The 18,176-nt window shown below is 63.4% G+C and overlaps 1 protein-coding gene across 2 annotated transcripts in view; it reads left to right on the top strand.

The window, feature by feature from the left end:
- Nucleotides 1–17,781, top strand: part of SEZ6L (seizure related 6 homolog like) — a 36,207-nt gene extending 18,426 nt beyond the window's left edge. Inside the window, exons 2-17 of one of the 2 annotated variants that reach the window (XM_084539197.1) lie at nt 2,383–3,063; nt 3,319–3,452; nt 6,960–7,152; nt 7,597–7,782; nt 7,915–8,080; nt 8,830–8,996; nt 9,818–10,012; nt 10,094–10,232; nt 12,405–12,601; nt 12,894–13,088; nt 13,525–13,716; nt 13,902–14,096; nt 14,688–14,720; nt 15,442–15,556; nt 15,712–15,814; nt 16,082–17,781. In XM_084539197.1, the coding sequence (XP_084395323.1) occupies nt 2,383–3,063; nt 3,319–3,452; nt 6,960–7,152; nt 7,597–7,782; nt 7,915–8,080; nt 8,830–8,996; nt 9,818–10,012; nt 10,094–10,232; nt 12,405–12,601; nt 12,894–13,088; nt 13,525–13,716; nt 13,902–14,096; nt 14,688–14,720; nt 15,442–15,556; nt 15,712–15,814; nt 16,082–16,111 (2,921 nt within the window). In that variant the 3' untranslated portion in view covers nt 16,112–17,781. The remainder of the gene's footprint in view (nt 1–2,382; nt 3,064–3,318; nt 3,453–6,959; nt 7,153–7,596; nt 7,783–7,914; nt 8,081–8,829; nt 8,997–9,817; nt 10,013–10,093; nt 10,233–12,404; nt 12,602–12,893; nt 13,089–13,524; nt 13,717–13,901; nt 14,097–14,687; nt 14,721–15,441; nt 15,557–15,711; nt 15,815–16,081) is intronic. The other variant, XM_084539198.1, reaches the window with a different exon arrangement.
- The last annotated feature ends 395 nt before the right edge of the window (nt 17,782–18,176 follow it).

An 18,176-nucleotide genomic window follows, 5' to 3' on the forward strand; every position in this document is an offset into this window, starting at 1 on the left:
TCCGGCAGGGCAGAGCAGCCTCAGGGTGCCCATCTCACCCCAACACCAGGATCAGCCCATAGCGGGATGAGGAGGGGAGCACGGAGCAGTGAGGGGGGGGCACGGGGCCCAGCACTGTGCGTGGGGACCGTGGCACCCAGCCCCCAGGGAGATGGGGCGAGATTCTGAGCTGACACAAGTCAGAGGCTGCAGACGCCGTGTGTGAAATGTCTCCTAATGTGCTAAGGGAATTGGCTAATGAATTTGCTGAACCACTGCTAATTAAGGAATTAATATTTTAAGTTGTGGAAAGTGTAACAGGAGCGGGGAGAAAGCTCTCGGTGGCTGGGGCCGGCTGCGGTGCGGCTGATTTCTTGGTGGCAAAGGGAGGTGGCAGCGACCTCTGGGACGTTCGGGGCCAGACCCCGCCATCCCATTGCTGCTGCTGGACCCTTTTCTCCTTGTCCTGTGTGCAGGTGACAACACCTGGTGTCCCTGGTCCAGCCGGGTGGGTGCTGACCCCTTGCAGTGCGTGAGCCCGAGCCCTGCGAAGGCCCCGATGCAGCAAGTCCCCGTAAAGCAGGGACTGAGCTTTCCACATGCAAGTCACCTCTGCGTGAGCGCGCACCTCTGCGGAAAGCAGAGCGGGTGCCCGAGTGTTTCCAGGATCAGCACTTAAATATATAATGAGAGGCAACAGATGGCTGCAACAAACAGGCTGGGGGAGCTGCAGAGCAGCCGGAGGATCATGAACAGCATAACAAGCAGCTCTGCCGCGCGCTCTGCAGCGTCACCGCCGCGGCGGGGTTAAGGTCCCTGCAACTTTCCTCCCCGTCAGGCGTCCTCCGGGCGAAATCCTCGGGCCGGGCACGGAGGAGCAAGGCTGGCGGTGCTTGTGCTCCAGGCATCATGGCACGGGCAGCACCAGCTCAGGCTCCTGCAGGCCAGGCAGTGCTGTGGGCAAGCCCTGCCCAGAGCCGGGCTGAGGCTCATCGGCACCCACCGGCTTCCCCCTGCTCTGCTGATGCTGTCCTGGTGCCCATGGCATCGGCTGCCACGAGATGCTGATGGTGCCCCGTGGTGCTCCACGCTGCCAGCACTGCCACCAGCCGGCAGGACCGCGCTGTTCCGCTCTGTCCTGGTGCTGGTGCTGCACAGCTCCAGCAGCACTAACGCTAACACGTCCAAAACAAATGTTCAGAGGCATTACAGTCAGCAGGTGATGGTGCTTGAACTCCGGGGACACTGCACCCACCCACAGTAATAGCCCTGAAGTGTCCCCGCGTTCCAGGTCTCACATCAAAAAGCTCCTTTCTTCCTTTTCATGCCAATCCTACCCTAATTGCTAGAACCTGAAATGCAGAAAATCAGGCTAAATTTAAACAAGTGCTGCGCTTTTGTTTGAAGACTCTGTAATAGCAGCTGCAATTAAATGCCTGGGGTGAGCCAGAGGATCATCACCGTGCCTTCCTGGAGGACAGCCGGGGCAGGGCAGGGGGCTGCGGGGGCAGAACCTTCACCCCCACTTACACCCCAGGCTGCACGTCCCCAGGCGGCCCCGCTGCTGGGGTTTGACCTCCCTGGGTTTGCACTCGCTGCCCCTTTTGGCCCCGGAGCCTCGCTGCCCCCCTGTCCCCGCGCACATCGTCCCCATCGCCTGCCCGCGTTGCGCGCCTCCCCTGGCAACTGCTGTTTCCATGGGGGATGTCGCCGCTCGGCTCCTGCTCGCTTCCTGCAGCACTTCGCAGGGCTGCGGTGTGCTTAGAGCTTATTTCACACCACGGGCTGCAGCCCAGCCAGACCCACCGGTGGTGCATAAACCTACAGAATCCCACTTTTCAGGCAGTCAGCTCCCCGGCTAGGTGGTGGTGCGTGGCTCTGCCTGCCCTAGCCTCCCGCACACGGCTTTGCCCCCATGCCCAAGGAGCAGCCTCGCAGGTCCGGACGGTGCCTTGGTGAGGGGGGCTGGGGGAAGGTAACCGTGTCTGCTCCCCACCAGGCAGCGGCGGGGGAAGACAACAGGGAAGAGCCACGGGCTAATCAGGCTCTGAAATAACCGCATTTGCTGATGGCAATTGCAGAAATAAAGGCTTTTCAGAGAGGCGAGGCAGAGCAACAAACTCAGCGTGAGCGAGCAAACCTCTCTGAACAGCTGACCTCTAGATAAAGAGACCAAACTGCAGCTCTGAAACGGCACGATAAGGCCACCGAGCCCCAGCAGAAAGCCAACTTTCAGGGAATCAGCACAGGTTCATTATTGCTTCCCCGTAATAAGCACGTTTGGGAGAGCAGCGGGCATTCAATCAGCCGCCGCTCTCTGGGGGGCTGATTTTGTGCCGCGGGCACAGCTGCGATTTCATGCCCAGCACTGCCGAATTCCCACTTTTTCCCCCTCTGTTGCAGACGGCAGGCCGGAGGCAGCACAGCTCCCCGCGAGCCCTGAGCCCCCGGGCACGGAGCAGCCGGCGGAGGAGGCGGGGGGCAGCGGGGGGCCGGGGCAGGGCGCAGCCCTCAACCTGCTGCCCCCGGCCGAGGACGGCGCGGAGCCGGCGGCACGGGGACCCACGCTGCCCACGCGGAGCCAAGTCCCTCCAGCCCCCGCTGCCGCCCCCGGGGCTGATGCAAAACAAACTGTCAAGAAAAAGCCGGCTCCAAAGCAAGCCAACACAGCCAGGAAGCACCCGAAGCCCAAGCCCACCCTGCCGGGGACCCCCAAGGCTGTGAGCGTGCCGGGCTCCAGGCTCCCCGTCTCCTCCCAGGAGCCGCCCGTGCCGGCAGAGGCAGCGGCTGGGGGGGGGACACCGGGGCTGAGCCCTCCCGAGCTGCCCTGGGGGGGCCGGGACCCCACGAGCCGCCCCGTGCTGCAGATCTCCCCGTCCACCCTGCCGCCGGCAGCTGCTCGTCCCCTCCCCGGTGGCCCTGGTGATGCCAGCACGGCCCCGACCGCGGCTCCCACGGGTGCTGCTGTTAACCGCACAGACAGCACCGAGAGCGAGGGGAACGGCTCCACGCTGGAGGAGAGCCAGGAAACCACCACCTCCACCATCATCACCACCACCGTCATCACCACGGAGCCCACCCCGGGTAAGCTGGCACGGGGAAGCTGTGCCAAGGGGGCTGGGGGGGGTCCAGCAGTGGTGGGGGACCTGGGGCCACCTGGAACCTTCTGCGCTTTGGCGATATGGGTTTCCCCGAAAGCTGCTCTGCAGAAGTGCCTGAGCACCTCTGGAGACAAACTTTTTTTCCTTAGCCATGGTTTTCCACTGAAAAAGAGGTGGGGTGGGTGCACGCTGCTGGGCATGGGCCCCGGGGCAGTGTCTGATGTGCGTCCCCCCCCAGTCCGCTGCAGCGTGAGCTTCTACGACCCCGAGGGCTACATCGACTCCACCGACTACCCCCCGCTGCCCCTGCACAGCTTCCTGGAGTGCACCTACAACGTCACCGTCTACACGGGCTACGGCGTGGAGCTGCAGGTGAGAAATGCGTCGGGGGGGTTGGGGGTCAGCACGGCTCGGCCCCCCTGCACCGCGGCAGCAGGGGCTCAGCGGGCTGTGGGCAGGACCAGGCACAGCCGCCTGGGCTCCCGTGCTTGCTAAAAGTGCCCGTCCTGGAGAAAAAATAGATAGTTTTCTTGGGCTGTGTAATAAATAAACTGTACGAGGGAACTGGTACATCCTGAGCGTCAGCTGTGAGCAAGGCGCTAAAATGCCGTACAAGTGATTTAGCAATGAGATGCTGCCAGGCGATCTGCAAAACGCCGCTCAGCCCTCGTGGGAAGGGGTGAAGCATCGCGGCCGACACGTCCCCTCCCCAGCCAGCACCACTTGGACAAAATCCTGCCCTGCTGCGGGCACGGGCAGTGAAACCACATCTGCAAGCAGGCACTGCACGCCCTGCAAACGGGGAGTGCAGAACACACAAGGGCAGGCTGCGGCACTCCATGAGCGAGGCTCCCCCCTGCAGGCACTGTGCAAATGCCCCAAAGCCTGGAGGAGGCTGGGGGGTGCTGGGGAGCAGCCCGGAGGGGCAGGGGAGGTCGCCAAGCACCCTCAGCACGTTTCAGACGCCGTCGGTTCAGGCTCTGTGCTCTGCTCGGCCGCCTTTTGTTGTGCCTGTGTTCTCCCCGTGCCACAATTTGTACCCAATTAAAATGCATTAACTTTTAATCTCTGTAGCCAAGCACGGGCGTTAAAAAGAGCGGCGGCTCCAGCGAGCTGGTCCGTGCCATCCCCTCGGCTGGCATGTGCAAGGGGCTGCCCTCGTGGCTCGGCAGTGGCCGTGGGTCGAGCCCCGATGGGGACATCGCCCGGGTGCCAGCGGCACAGCACAGTGACAGCAGTGGCACAGGGCCACGCGCTGCCACTCGTGCATGTCTCGGCCACATCCCCGTGGCCGTAACCCTGCCTCCCCCAGTCCTCAGGGTGCCGGGGACAGCCTGCACCGCTGTAAACGCGCTGCTGTCCATAACCCGTCGGGTGACACCGCTCCTGACCTTGCTCCCGTTGTAAGCTGAGATCTTAATGGAGCATAAAATCAGCCTCCCCACCCCCCGAGCCTCGCGTTTGGTTTTGCTGCTGCTTCTGAGGCTTCCAGACAAATGAAATCATGAAAGCGGGGCTGCGCTGCCTGGGCACAGCCTGCCTGCAGCTCTGCTCACGCCGTGCTCGGGCCATGCCGGTGCTGGTAATGGCAGGGGATGGGGCTGGGGACCACCCCCGGCCCTGCCTCAGTTTCCTGCCTGGTACCTGGGGTGATGGTACCCATCCCTGGCTGGGGGGCAGCACCAGCAGAGACAGCCCCCACATCCCTGGTGCTGCCCCTCGGCTGCGCTGGGAGCAGTGCACGAGGCCCCTCTGCTTCCTGGGGGCAGATCCTGATCCCTCTGGAGTACGGGTGAGATCTGCCTTTGGTGACGAGCGGGCACAAAGCCTGGGTGTCCCGCAGGGTGTCAGCGCGGTGCTGGGGCTGCCAGGGCCGTGCTGAGCTGCAGGCAGTGCCCCCAGCACCCCCAGCATCCCCGCACTGCAGCAGCACTCACGGCACCCTGCAGGGCCCCGCCGAGCTCCAGCCCTGCCCAGGCCAGGGCCCTGCAGCAGCTGGAGTGGCAGAGGTGCCAGCTCCAAGAATATTTTGTGAAATTGCATTTATTTATTTATTTTTTTAAATCTTGAATTTTCTTGGCAGGAAATAGCATTTCCCTAAAGAGCTTTTCTAGTGGGTGAGCAAGCCTGACAGTCTGAGCTAAGGATCCCTCCTGGCTTCCCGGCAGACTTTTCAGGAGCCGACACGGGCTCCGTCTCTGATCAGAGCAGGAACTTGTCCTCCGCAGCCCCTGGCAGGAAGCCGTGCAGATGGAGCCTCTCGCAGCGGCTGACGGTCCCTGGCACGCGGCCACCGCCTTCGTCTGGAGCTGCCGGCTGCTCCGGAAAGGAAGGGGTCCCCCGGGGGTGCCCGTGACCCGGCACTGCCACCTCCCTCTCCGTGATGTCCCCAAGCCCTGGCCTGGCTGAGCGGTGCCTGCGCCCTGTGGCACCCACAAAGGGGCTGGGGACACCGTGGTTCCGGGGGGACACTGCGCCTTCCTCTGCTCCTCTGGGCTCCGTCAGCCCAATGTGCCCCCTCCCCAAGGGCAGAACAGTTTTAGGGAGGGAAGGAGGCGGTGGCAGAGCCGAGCTGCCTGGCTGTCCTCAGCTGCTGTGCTCTGCTGGCACCCCTCAGCGTCCGCTTCCCGATGTGCCGGAGCGGCTCGGTGCTAGGCAGCCTGTCTGATGCCAGCCGTCGCCGGAGGAAGCTAGCTGGGGAGCAGGTTTATCTTTGATTTCAGAACAAAACGTGTTAGAAACCCTGGAAACGGCTGCGCGGTGATTCAGACCCGGCTCAGGAAGCAAAACTGCCCCAGCGAGAGCTGGAGGGAAGTCATTAGCGCGGCGCGCAGCCATGGAGCTGCTCTTGGATCCCGAACTCCACATCACTCCTCCTCGGCGGCGGTTAATTCCCCCCGCTCGTTAGCGAGCACATCTGAGCCAGGTGTGGTGTGTGCATGGTGTGCCAGGCCGGCCACGCTCCCAGCACAGAGCCTGGAGGCGAGGAACTCCGTGGCTGGCGGCTCCGGGGCTGCCCTCCTCTGCTGGGCCACAGGCTCCCTGCTGCAAACCAGGGCAAAGGCAGCCCCTGGGTTAAGAGCACGGCCCGGGCTGGCTCTGCCCCTGCTCAGCCCCGTCCTGCAGCACCAACTCCAGCAAAAGCAGCGGGGTGAGGCCGGGGCTGTTCCTGGCACCGTGCAGAGCTCAGGGGCAGGGAGGCAGGCTCGGTGCCAAGGAAGCCTGGCTCTGCCCGCGGATCGGAGGGGGCTCCACGTGGGACGGCTCCGTGCAGCTCCTGCCACGTGCCGTCGAAGCGCCCTGGCACCGTGCTGCTGCACATCTGCGTGGAGCAGGGTGGGGAGACGGGCACGCTGGGGGCAGCAGCAACAAAGCCTTCCCGGCACAACAGCGCCGGGGGGGGGCGATTACCGGCTGAGGCTGCGGCGTGCGCTAAATATAGAGCCCGGGTCCTCGCACACTTAAGGAAACAAGCGATCTGATGAGCGTCTTTCTGCTGAAATATGAGCCCGTTTATTAAGCTAAATGGACGTGAAATGCAAATGTGGGGTTACTTCTTCAGCTTTTTCCAAATACTAATTAAAGCCTTTTGGGACTGCTCATTAGGTGCGTTTGCTGTGACTCCCCGCCCGCTCCGGGTGCAGGTGCAGAACCCCGGGGAGGGCTCCTGGTGTGAGTGCAGGCGAGCCCCGGGCCCGACAGAAGAGCCCTGCTCTGGTGGCACTTGTGCTGCAGGAGTGCATCCGACCTCAAGCAGCACAGCAAGCAACACGACCTGTGGGAGCTGTGTGTGCCTGGGGCTGGGACGTGGCCGTGCTCCCAGCTCCCCGGGTCAGCCACCTTCACCCCCGCAGCCTCACCACTCTCTGCTCCCCCCAGGTGAAGAGCGTGAACCTGTCGGACGGAGAGGTGCTCTCCATCCGCGGCGTGGACGACGACAGCCTGGTGGTGCTGGCCAACCAGACGCTGCTGGTGGAGGGCCAGGTGATCCGCAGCCCCACCAACACCATCTCCGTCTACTTCCGCACCTTCCAGGACGAGGCGGTGGGCACCTTCCAGCTCCACTACCAGGGTAGGTGCCCCCCCGCCAGCCCCTCGGCCCTGTGGGGTGGGAACGTGCTGGGCTCTGCCCCCCGAGGCCGGTGCATGGGGTAGGAGTGAGCAGCAGCCTCCGTGGTGCTCTGGGCAGAGGGTCTGACATGCGCCGTGGCAGTTGTGCTCCTCGCCCCTTTGCTGTCCCCATTCAGCTGCTCTTCCTGCACAGACTCTGACTAAATGCCTATTTTTTCCTTGAGAAGCCATAAAAAATGCATGCGTTCGGGCAAATTTATTCTAAAATAGAAACTGGGTCTGCCCAGAAGCAGTAACAGGTGGGAAGCAGCAGCGGGGTGCAGCCGGCCCCGCAGCGGGCGCTGCCCGTGGCACCGCGGGCACATCCAGCACGCCCCCGGTGCCCAGCCCTGGCCACGGGGCACCTCGGAGCAGCCCAGCCCGGAGCCGTGTGGTGTCGTTCCAGTGTTCATGCTGAGCTGCAGCTTTCCGCGGAGACCCGACTTCGGGGAGGTCACCGTCATGGACCTGCACTCGGGGGGGATCGCCCACTTTCACTGCCACCTGGGCTACGAGCTGCAGGGCCCCAGGGTGCTCACGTGCATCAACGCCTCCCGGCCTCACTGGAGCAGCCCAGAACCCATCTGCTCAGGTGCGAGCCGTGATGGCTGGGGGGGTGTCAGCTCCCCGCCATCTCTCCCCTCTGCGGAGCAGAAGCCCCCCCATAGATAAGCTCACGCCCCCGTGCCCCTGCCCTCACCTCTCCCGTGCCCTGCGTTGGCAGCGCCCTGCGGCGGCACCGTGCACAACGCCACCATCGGCCGCGTCCTCTCGCCCAGCTACACGGGCAACCAGTCGAGCAGCATGTACTGCGTGTGGACCATCGGGGCCCCCCCGGGCCAGAAGCTGCACCTGCACTTCGAGAAGCTGCTGCTGACCGAGAAGGACAGGTGAGGTGCTGGGAGCCCGCGGAGGGGTCCGCGCCGAGCTTTGTTCTGCTCAGGGCGAGGAGCGGGGTGGGTTTTGGGTGCTGCCCAAATATCACCAAAGCTTGGAAGCCCCGGCTGGGCTCAGCACCACCTCCTGCCCTCCTGGTGCCAGGGCTGCCCCAGGGGCAGTGCTGGGAGGAGAGCCAGTGAGGAAGGGGCAGAGGGAGGCCCCGGTGCAGGAGAGGAGAGTCCTGGTGGAGGCATTCAAGCACGCAGGAGGCAAGGCCTCTGAGCAAGAAGGGCTGCTTGCTGTCCTGGGGACGTGCTCTTGGTGCTGGGGGGTCGTGCAGGTGCCCTGCCCTCACCACGTGCAGGGTGCTGCAGGTCCCAGGCCGTCAGCATCCGTAGCAGAAAGCACACGCTTATGGCACCGATGCGCGTGTTTAAAGAGCGTTAGAATTCAGTCTGGCAACAGGCAGTAAAGCAGCTTTATGGCACGCAGTAAAGCCAAAGGATAAAGCTCCTGTTTATGGTGCAGTAAAAGAGACTGTTCTGGTTGGTGAAGGTTTGTTTGCATGAGTTCTTTAAAATGCCGTGTGCTGGGCATGCCGGGGAGCAGGCGCTGGTGCGAGGAGGAAGGGCTGGGTCCCCCCCAGCCCCGCGTGTCCCTGCTCCCAGGGGCCAGGAGCCAGGTCCGGGGCTGGCCAGGGCAGCGGTGCTGTCCCCGCTGGACCTGGCAGACCCCCCTCACACCGTGTGTCCCGGCGCAGGATGGTGGTGTACAGCGGGGACTCCAACCGCTCCGCCGTGCTCTACGACTCACTGCGAGCTGACAGCGTGCCCTTCGAGGGCGTGATCAGCGACGGCTCCTCCATCCGCATCGACTTCCTCGCCGAGGAGCCCGCCGCCGCCACCGCCTTCAACATCCGCTTCGAAGGTGACCCCCCCTGTCACGGCAGGCCCGAGGGCAGCGGGCGGTGGGGGCTGCAGGAGGGGTCCCAGCGGATCCCATCCCCGTGGTGCTGGGCACGGGGGGCTCTCCGAACCTCCTGTGGCTGCGGCAGTTTTGGGAATATTTTCCCTAGCAAGGAACAGGAATAGTGAACTCCCGTTTGTTCCAACAGAGGGCTGTGGTGGTGAGCGCAGTGCCTGGCACAGGGCTCCTCCGAGCCCGACCCGAAGGTGCTGTCAGGCTGCGGGAGGTGCACAGTCCCCGTGGCCAAAGGCCCCGTCTGGCCCCGTCCCTCGGTGCCACGCAGGGCTGGGTTTGCCCCGACCCCTGCCCTGTGCACGTCGCCTGCCCTCCCATGGGCACCGCAGCCATCCCGCAAGTATTACACTTCTGAAGTGTAATAATCTGTGCCCCAAGTTAACAGATTTCCCTTTACACTCCAAAACCTCCAGCACGCCATCAAACCATGCTACCCCCCCGTGCCTGACCCCTCTTGGCTTTGGGGGGCAGGACCCAGCCCCATGGCCCAGCGCCCTCACTCCTTCCCAAAGGTAGTGGGGTTTGGTTAAACCTGCGTGGCTCAGCACAGATAAGTGGTTGTAGTCCTAAAGCACACCGTGCAGGAGGCCGTTCGTGCAGCAGAGTGGCCGTGCATGGTGGGGACGGAGGGTCAGGTTCCTGGCAGAGCCCTGGGGCTCCCCCAGCACCCCCAAAGCCGGGAGCAGGGGGGAGGTCGAGGAGCCGGGGGGCAGCACCGTCCCCAGCCGGCTCCGTGCACGCACCGCTACCGGGGGCTCCTCTCACAGCCTTCGAGCGGGGCCACTGCTACGAGCCCTACATCCAGAACGGGAACTTCACCACCTCCGACCCCACCTACAACCTGGGCACCACCGTGGAGTTCACGTGCGACCCCGGGCACTCCCTGGAGCAGGGCCCCGCCGTCATCGAGTGCGTCAACATGCGGGACCCCTACTGGAACGACACCGAGCCGCTGTGCCGCGGTGAGTGACCTGCTGTGGGGTGACACCGGGCCCTGCCCCGATACCGCGGGCACCGTCTGACCCTGCCCGCCTCTCCTGCAGCCATGTGCGGCGGGGAGCTGACGGCCGTGGCCGGGGTGATCCTGTCCCCCAACTGGCCCGAGCCCTACACGGAGGGAGAGGACTGCGTCTGGAGGGTGCACGTGGGCGAGGAGAAGCGGCTGTTCCTGGACATCCAGCTGTGAGTAGCTCCTGGGCACGGCTGCATGGCCCTGCCCTGCCACTGCCCAGCCTGCTCCACTGCAGCATCCCCCTGCCCAGGGACCCCCTCTGCTTCTGCTCTCCCCCCTTGGTGCTTTTCTAATCCCCTGCAGTGCGCTCAGCACCCAGAGGGAGGCTCAGCACAGCACCAAGTGCTGCTCCAGAAATTCAAAGTGCTCTTGCAGCTTCCATCGCCTTGCAGCATCCATTGCCTTGCAGCACCCTTCACCTTGCAGCACCCATCCTGTAGTGAATTGCTCCTGAGATGTCTCCTGGGCCTCTCCCAAGCAAAGCCGGAGGGAGCAGTGCCATGGATGCAGCCGTGAGCAGCTCAGAGCACAGCACAGCCTCCTCATGAGCTGGTGCATCCAGGGCTGGGAAAGCCTGGGGAGATCCGCAAGGAGGAGACCTCAGCTGGGTGCCTGGGCTGATGCCATGCAGGCAGTGCTGGGAGGCAAACGGGGGGGTGAGGAAGCAGGCGAGGCTCTGCCCAGCTCCTGTGCTGCCTTCTTGCTCCTGTGAGACCTGCACTGCTTCACCAAAGGCACCAGTTCCCCTCCGAGTGCCAGCCCAGCCGTGCTGCTCACGAGCTCCTCGTGTTGGGGCAGCCCCCGGCTGCCTCTGCCCAGGCTGGGGCAGGCACCGCGTCCCCACCGCACCTCTGGGTGCTCGGGGGGCAGTGGGCTTTGGCACCGGGGGGAGCCTCTGGTGGGATAATGCTGCCCATGCAAAGGGAATCTCCTTCAGTGCTATATGGGGTTTTCAAGAGGGAGAGTGTTTTTTCAAGTATGGGCTTAGAGTCATAAAGGTTTTAAGGCTTTCTGTAAAAATCACAACTCGGAGCTCCCAGCGCAGCTCTTACGGATTTGCGGGCACTTGGGCTGAGCAGAACGGGAGGCCAGGCGATTTGAAGTCATCAAACATAAATGTCACCGAGAAAATCATGTTTGACAGAAAGCAGAGATTTACTACAAATGTCAGCTCGCCATGGGGATTAACTGGGCGCCTTCCAAGAACATTCTTAATAAAACGTTTGGGGATCAGCTCAGGCAGCTCCAAACAAGGCCGAGTTAGGCAGACGGATGCGCAGGGCAGGGGTGACCGAACACATCCGAGCCCATGGGTGCTGAGCAGGTGCAGGTGGCCGGATCCTGCTGGGGGCCTGGCTGCAGCCCCCCAGCACCATCCTGCACGGGGCTGGCCCCAGGGCGCTACGAGGGCACTTGTTGGGCCTGGGGTTAGCAGGGGAAGTTTCTTTGGAGATGTCTCCTGTGGGGCTGGAGCTGTGGGTGCTGTGCCCTGCAGGACGTGGTGTCCCAGCCCCTGTCCCTCCGTGAGCTGGGTGCTGGCTGCGCCCCCGCTGCTGGTGAGCCCTGCTGGCCGGCAGGACGGGGCAGGGCAGCGAGGAGCTGGGGACTCCCGTGCCCTTTGCTGGGGAGAGAGGAGAGAGCCCTTCTGTCCCTGCCAATGCCTTTTGTCCCCAGTGCCAGTGCCCTTTGTCCCCTCCTGCTTGGGGGGGCAGCTGGGGACAGCCCCATCCCTGCTGCAAGCCCGGGGGATGCGGCCGGCGCTGCGCTGCTGGCTCAGGAGCAGAGCTCGCTGCTTCCCTGTCCTCCCTCCCTGCCCTGCCTGCCCTGCCCTGTCCTTCTCTGCCCCCCCTGCCCTCTCTCCGTGCCCTTTTTCTCTGTGCTCCCCCCGTGCCGTCCCCGCCGCTCCGCCGGCAGCCGCCGCTCCGCGGCCCCGCACCGCTCCCTGCTGGCGGCGGGGCCACGGGCGGGGGGCGCCGCGGGACGCCCCTTCTGGGGGCTGCCCCTGCCCTGCCGCACGGCGGGGACCCCCCCCCAGCCCCACGGAGCCGGTGCCGCTCCCCGGGGGCTGCCGGCCGCAGCCCGAGCTCCGGGGCGCCCCGGGGAGCTGCCCTGGCGCAGGGACACCGGGCTTGGGGCGGCGAGGAGAAGGCTCGGACCCTCCCCAGCACCCACAGCAGGGAGCTGGGGACGGGGCTGGAGGGGGGGGCTGCTGCTGGAGGAGCAGGGGAGCTGAGTCCCTGGGGACAGGGAGCCCTGGGAAGGGGTGTGGGTGGCGCTGGGGTCACCTCGCTGCCCCTCGGTCCCGCACCACTGCGCGCGGCTGACCGAGCTCTGCTTTGCAGCCTGAACCTCACCAACAGCGACATCCTCACCATTTACGACGGGGACGAGCTCACGGCCCGCATCCTGGGGCAGTACGTCGGCAGCAGCGGCCCCCAGAAGCTCTACTCCTCCAGCCCCGACCTCACCATCCAGTTCCACTCGGACCCCGCTGGGCTCATCTTCGGGAAGGGGCAAGGGTTCATCATGAACTACATCGGTAAGGGGGGAGCGGGGCGCTGGGCACAGCGTGCAGCTGCTCCAGGCTGGTTCTGCAAGAGGGCAGTGTTATTTTGGCCCAACTTGAAGGTCAGAGGCAGGGGAGACTCAAAGACCCCCCTGGCTGCCCCTTCCCCCTGCCCAGAGGATGCCAGGCACAGCCCAGGCTGCCGGATGGGCTGATTACGGTGTGTGGGGCCGCAGAGCTGTAGGGAGGGCTGCATGCCCTGCGAGGAGCTGTGTGTCCCCGGGCAGCAGGTCCGGGGTGGCAGCCAGCACCTCTCTGCCTGCAGAGGTGTCCCGCAACGACTCCTGCTCCGACCTGCCCGAGATCCAGAACGGCTGGAAGACCACGTCGCACACGGAGCTGGTGCGGGGGGCCAAGATCACCTACCAGTGTGACCCGGGGTACGACATCGTGGGGAGCGACACCCTCACCTGCCAGTGGGACCTCAGCTGGAGCAGCGACCCCCCCTTCTGCGAAAAGAGTACGTGCCCCTTGCACGGCCCTGCCCTGCTCTGCCGGCCCCGAGCAATGTGCTGGCTGTCCCCACCGCGTCCCCAGGACCCCCACCACATCCCCAGGACCCCCACAACGTCCCCAGGAGCCCCACCACATCCCCAGAATCCCGACCATGTCCCCAGGACCTCCACCACATCCCCAGGACCTCCACCACATCCCCAGGACCCCCACCACATCTCCAGGATCCTGACCACATCCTCAGGACCCCTGCCACATCCCCAGGACCCCCACCACATCTCCAGAATCCTTACCACATCCCCAGGACCCCCACCATGTCCCCGGGACCCCGACCACATCCCCAGGACCCCCGCCACATCCCCAGGACCCCCACCTTGTCCCCTTCACAGCAGTTGCTGGGTCTCAGCCCCGCACTCGTGACCCAGACGAACTCTTTTCCCCAGTTATGTACTGCACGGACCCGGGGGAGGTGGAGCACTCGACCCGGCTCATCTCCGACCCGGTGCTGCTGGTGGGGACCACCATCCAGTACACCTGCAACCCCGGCTTCGTGCTGGAGGGCAGCTCGCTGCTGACCTGCTACAGCCGCGAGACGGGGACGCCCATCTGGACCTCGCGGCTCCCGCACTGTGTCTGTAAGCGTGCTGCGCTGGGGCAGCTCCTCCTGCTGCCCCCCACTCCCCGGGACCTTCCCTGCACCGAGACTGTGCCCAGCCACCTGCAGCAGTGCAGGGTTTCACCCTGCGGGCAGGCTGGCTGCAATCTCAGGAGCTGCCTTCCCAGCCCTCGGGCTCACCCGGGCTGTGTTGTTCCCTTCCAGCCGAGGAGTCGCTGGCGTGCGACAACCCAGGACTGCCGGAAAATGGCTACCAAATACTCTACAAACGCCTCTACCTGCCCGGCGAGTCCCTGACCTTCATGTGCTACGAGGGCTTCGAGCTCATGGGGGAGGTCACCATCAAGTGCATCCTGGGCCAGCCCTCACACTGGAGCGGCCCGCTGCCCATCTGCAAAGGTAGCGGCAAAGGGGGCGCGGGGGCAACCTGTGTCTGTGCCAGGCCCGAGGAGGGGGAGCCGAGCCTGTGAGCACCACATGGGGTGCGCTGGGCTGTCCGCTTGCTTTCATTGTGCTGCTCTCCCTGAAGCCGTTTGCCCTGGCTGAGCAGTGATGCTTGCCCCGGGTGTCCACATTGGCCCCGGGAGCTACCCCCGGCTCTGGTCCGAGCAGGCTGTGGTTGCAGTGTGCCTCCTGGACATGGAGGGCCCTCCCGTTGCCACTTAAGCTGCAGGGATGTTGTTCTTAATTCCTGCTTAATTCCTAATTAGATGGCACTCCGGAGGGCAGTGCAGCCCAGGCAGAGCCATCCTGCTGTCTGTCTGTCTGCAGAGCCTGCTCAGTCACCGTGCGTGCACTGGCACAGGCTGATTGCTTGCAGCAGTTCGGGACCCCCACGGGTGTGGGGAGCTCAGTCCGTGCTTTCCCAGCTCAGATTCCTACAGCAGCCGCAGGCTGGGGCAGTGACCCCTCAGCAGGCAGAGCACCGAAAGCTGCCAGCAGGCTTTGCGAGCCCAGTTCCCTACCAGTAACTCCCCGTTTCTCTTCCAGTGAACCAGGACAGCTTCGAGCACGCTCTGGAAGGTGAGTGACATCTGCTGGAGGAGCCCCGTGCACGGCTCCGTGCAGAGCTCTCCCTGCAGGCAGCCGAGCCCCCCCCCCCCACCTCCTGGCACCTCCAGGTGCTCCCCAGCCTAAAACCCCACAGCACCCCAGGAGAAACCCCTCGGGCTGGAACTGGGGGAGTGAGCACTGCATGCGCACGGGGGGCACAGAAGGGCCTGGGCAGTGCACCCTGGTGCGTGCCCTCGGCCCCGTTTGGTGAGGGGGCACCTTCAGCACCTGGGAGGGGCCGGTGCAGCCCTGCAGGACATTAATATTAATATTATTTTATTTTTATTTTATTTTTATTTTTATTGTTATTTATTTATTTATTAAATGCCTATCAGCATACTGATAATCATCCCTTGGAACCCCTCTGATGGCGGGGTAAGAACGGGACGTGGCCTGTCAGTACCCCAGCACTTCTGTTCCCTCCAATTAAAAACAAACAAAAAAAAACAAACAAACAAAAACAAACAAACAAAAAAAAAAAAAAAAAAAAAAACAAAACAAAACAAAAAAAAAAAAAAAAAAAAAAAAAAAAAGCCCCAAGACTGCCTGGGGAGGGGAGGAGGAGCGGGCTCCTGCGGGTGCCTCCAGTCCAGGCAGAGTCCCCTGGGCAAGGAGCGAGGGCAGGAGCGGAGGCAGAGGGGGGGCAGCGGGTGCTGGGCAAAAACCCCCGTGAGAGATCTTGTCCTTTTAGTAGCAGAAGCTGCTGCGGAGACATCGCTGGAGGGGGGAAACATGGCCCTGGCCATCTTCATCCCGGTGCTGATCATCTCCCTGCTGCTGGGGGGAGCGTACATCTACATCACCAGGTAGGGCCCTGCAGAGCCCCCCCAGACCGCCCGGGGCTGCCGAGCATCCCTGGGGGAGCCGGGCACCCCCTGGGGTCCCGTGGGAGGATGGGGTGGGCGAGCACTGGGGTTTGCCCAGCGCCGTGCAGCTCTGTGACCCTGGCATCGCCCCGCAGGTGCCGGTACTACTCCAGCCTCCGCCTGCCCCTCATGTACTCGCACCCCTACAGCCAGATCACGGTAGAAACGGAGTTCGACAACCCGATCTATGAGACAGGGGTGAGTGCTGCTGGGCCCCTCGCTCCCTGGGGGCTGCTCTGCTGCCTGGCAGCGAAGGGTTTCAAAGGGTTTGCTGCGTGTGCGGCACCAGGACTTTGGGGAGAAAGCGGACAAACCGTGAGCGGTCCCAGAGGCTTACAGAAACCCTGGGCTGGGCAGGGAGGGGACAACTCTGGGGAGCAAAGGGACCCCTGGAGCACCTCTTGGAATGGGGTGGTTATCCCAAAATGCAGCTGCTGCCCTAAAACGGTTTTTCCTTCTTTTCAGGAAACCAGAGAATACGAAGTTTCGATATAAAGACAGCGCCACGAGAGTCTCCAGCTGCGAACTTAATGTGCTCTCATAGAACTTCCTCAGTAACTAATCCAGAGACTACGTGGAGTTTGGTTGGACCCCTGGACCTGCTGTTGTCTTTCCTTTTGCCTCTTTATTGAAGATTTTACTGTTTTCTTCACTGTATTTATTCTATTTAAACTGCGATAGGTGTGCTGCAGAGCCCCGGGGTCTGCCTGGACCCCACTGCGGGCAGCAGCGGCAGAGGGGGCCGAGCCCTGCGCGCCGCACCCCCCGCACCGGCCACGCACGCACAGAGGGGTTTTGCAGTACTTTTGTTGTTAAAAATTAAAAACGTCTCCATTGCAAGAGCCTGCAAGTGATTGCTCAGAGCCGTCTTAGGCGCAGGGTTTGCCGCAGGGTCCCGCTGGCCCCGTCCCATGCCCCCCATGGCAGTGGGCACCGGGTGGCACGGCCGAGGCGAGGGGACCGTCCCCGTGCCGGGGAGTGGGACACGTCTCAGGAAAGCATCCAGGTGTGGAGCCCTGCTCAGAACAGCCAGGGAGCAGGGCACAGCCCGGTACCTGCGGGGGACATGCCACTTCCACCTGCCCCTCTGCTTTGGATGACGGGGAGGACAGGAGCAGGACTCACAGCTCTGCAGAGAAGCACCAGCCCGAAGCCTCTCCAAAGCTGGCCCAGCTCCTCCGGGAGCTGCAGGAGCACTCCCCGGGCACCAGAGCACCTCCGCTCCCTGCTTCTCATCAGAAACATTGAGTGGCCATCGCCAGGAAAGCCCAAGCCCAGCTGCAGGCTGGTGTTGGCCCTTCGCCCCGCGGCAGTATCTCAGGGTAAGCACGATGGACTGGGCTCCTCATTGCCACCCCTGCGAGGGGCAGGGGGGCTGCTGCCTGCCTGTGGGCACGGTGCTGGGCAGTGATGGAGCCAGGGCTGGCTTCGGGCAGCAGCTGAGCCTCCACGCTCCTCCTGGGGCAAGCCGGGACTGTGGCCGGTGCTGCACAGCTCCACCACGATGCCCTCGAGGTTCGCACTTGGCTCCTGAGCTGGCGGCTGGGAAGAGCCCGCGCGAGGGAAAGAGGCAGGGGATGGAGGTGGAGGTCTGCCGGGGGAAGAAAGGCAGCCAGCAGGGCTGGGCTCCAGCACGGGAAACCAACCCGGGGGCAGAGGGGGCAGAATCAGCCCCTCGGCACCGCTCTGACCGTGGATGAACCCTGCAACAGCCGCTCCTGGGGCCTCAGCGTCCCCGTGCTCCCTCACTGCAGACGTGGGGGCGTTTGCCCCAGCCAGAGCTGGGCACCCCGGCACGTCCTGGGCTGCCGGAGTCTTTTTTTTGTCCTTGTAGAATGGCAACTGTGACCACGACAGTGTTCGGGAGTCTGTTTTAGGCTAGGGATGGTTAGTGCATCTCTGCAGTGTACAGCCGAGACTTAGGTTTTTTCCTTTAAAAACAATGAATGTGTGTTTGTAATTTGTAAAGGTTAAAAAAAAAAAAAAAGAAAAACAACAAAAAAAAATGTGCCAAAAATGTACTAAGCATTTCATTTCCCTTCATACATGTCTGTTTTTATAAGAACAATGTGAAAATTGCTGGGATTAAATATTTTTGAACATGATGAAGTACTTCCGTGGGAAGCCGTAGTGTTGGGTATAACCTTAATACAACTTGTTCTGTATTTTTAGATGTCTGAAGTCCGTTTGCGGGGCTCTGAGCCACAGAGAGGCCAGCGGCGTGGCCTTGCTGCACCGCTGCTGTGGTGGCACGGGCGAGGGCTGGAGCCGGGCACCTCGCTGTGGGGCCTCAGCACCTCTGGGCACAGATCCCTGGGGCCGGATCCTGCCCTGGTGCAGCCCCACAGTGTCCCCAGCTGCCCGTCCCCATGGCACAGAGCTCTGGTGGCCTCTGTTCACCCGGTGCCTTCCTGCCTAGGTGTGCTGGGACCCCCCCCGGGACCCCCTGACACCCCCCTAGGACTCCCCCGGGACCCCCTGGGATCCCCCCGGGATCTCCTGGGACCACCGGGACCCCCTGGGCGGTCCCCGCGGAGGTGCAGAGGGGCTGGGGGACCCC

The sequence above is a fragment of the Aythya ferina genome, assembly GCF_964211825.1.
Source record: "Aythya ferina genome assembly, chromosome: 17".
In the NCBI taxonomy this organism is placed as follows: Eukaryota; Metazoa; Chordata; class Aves; order Anseriformes; family Anatidae; genus Aythya; species Aythya ferina.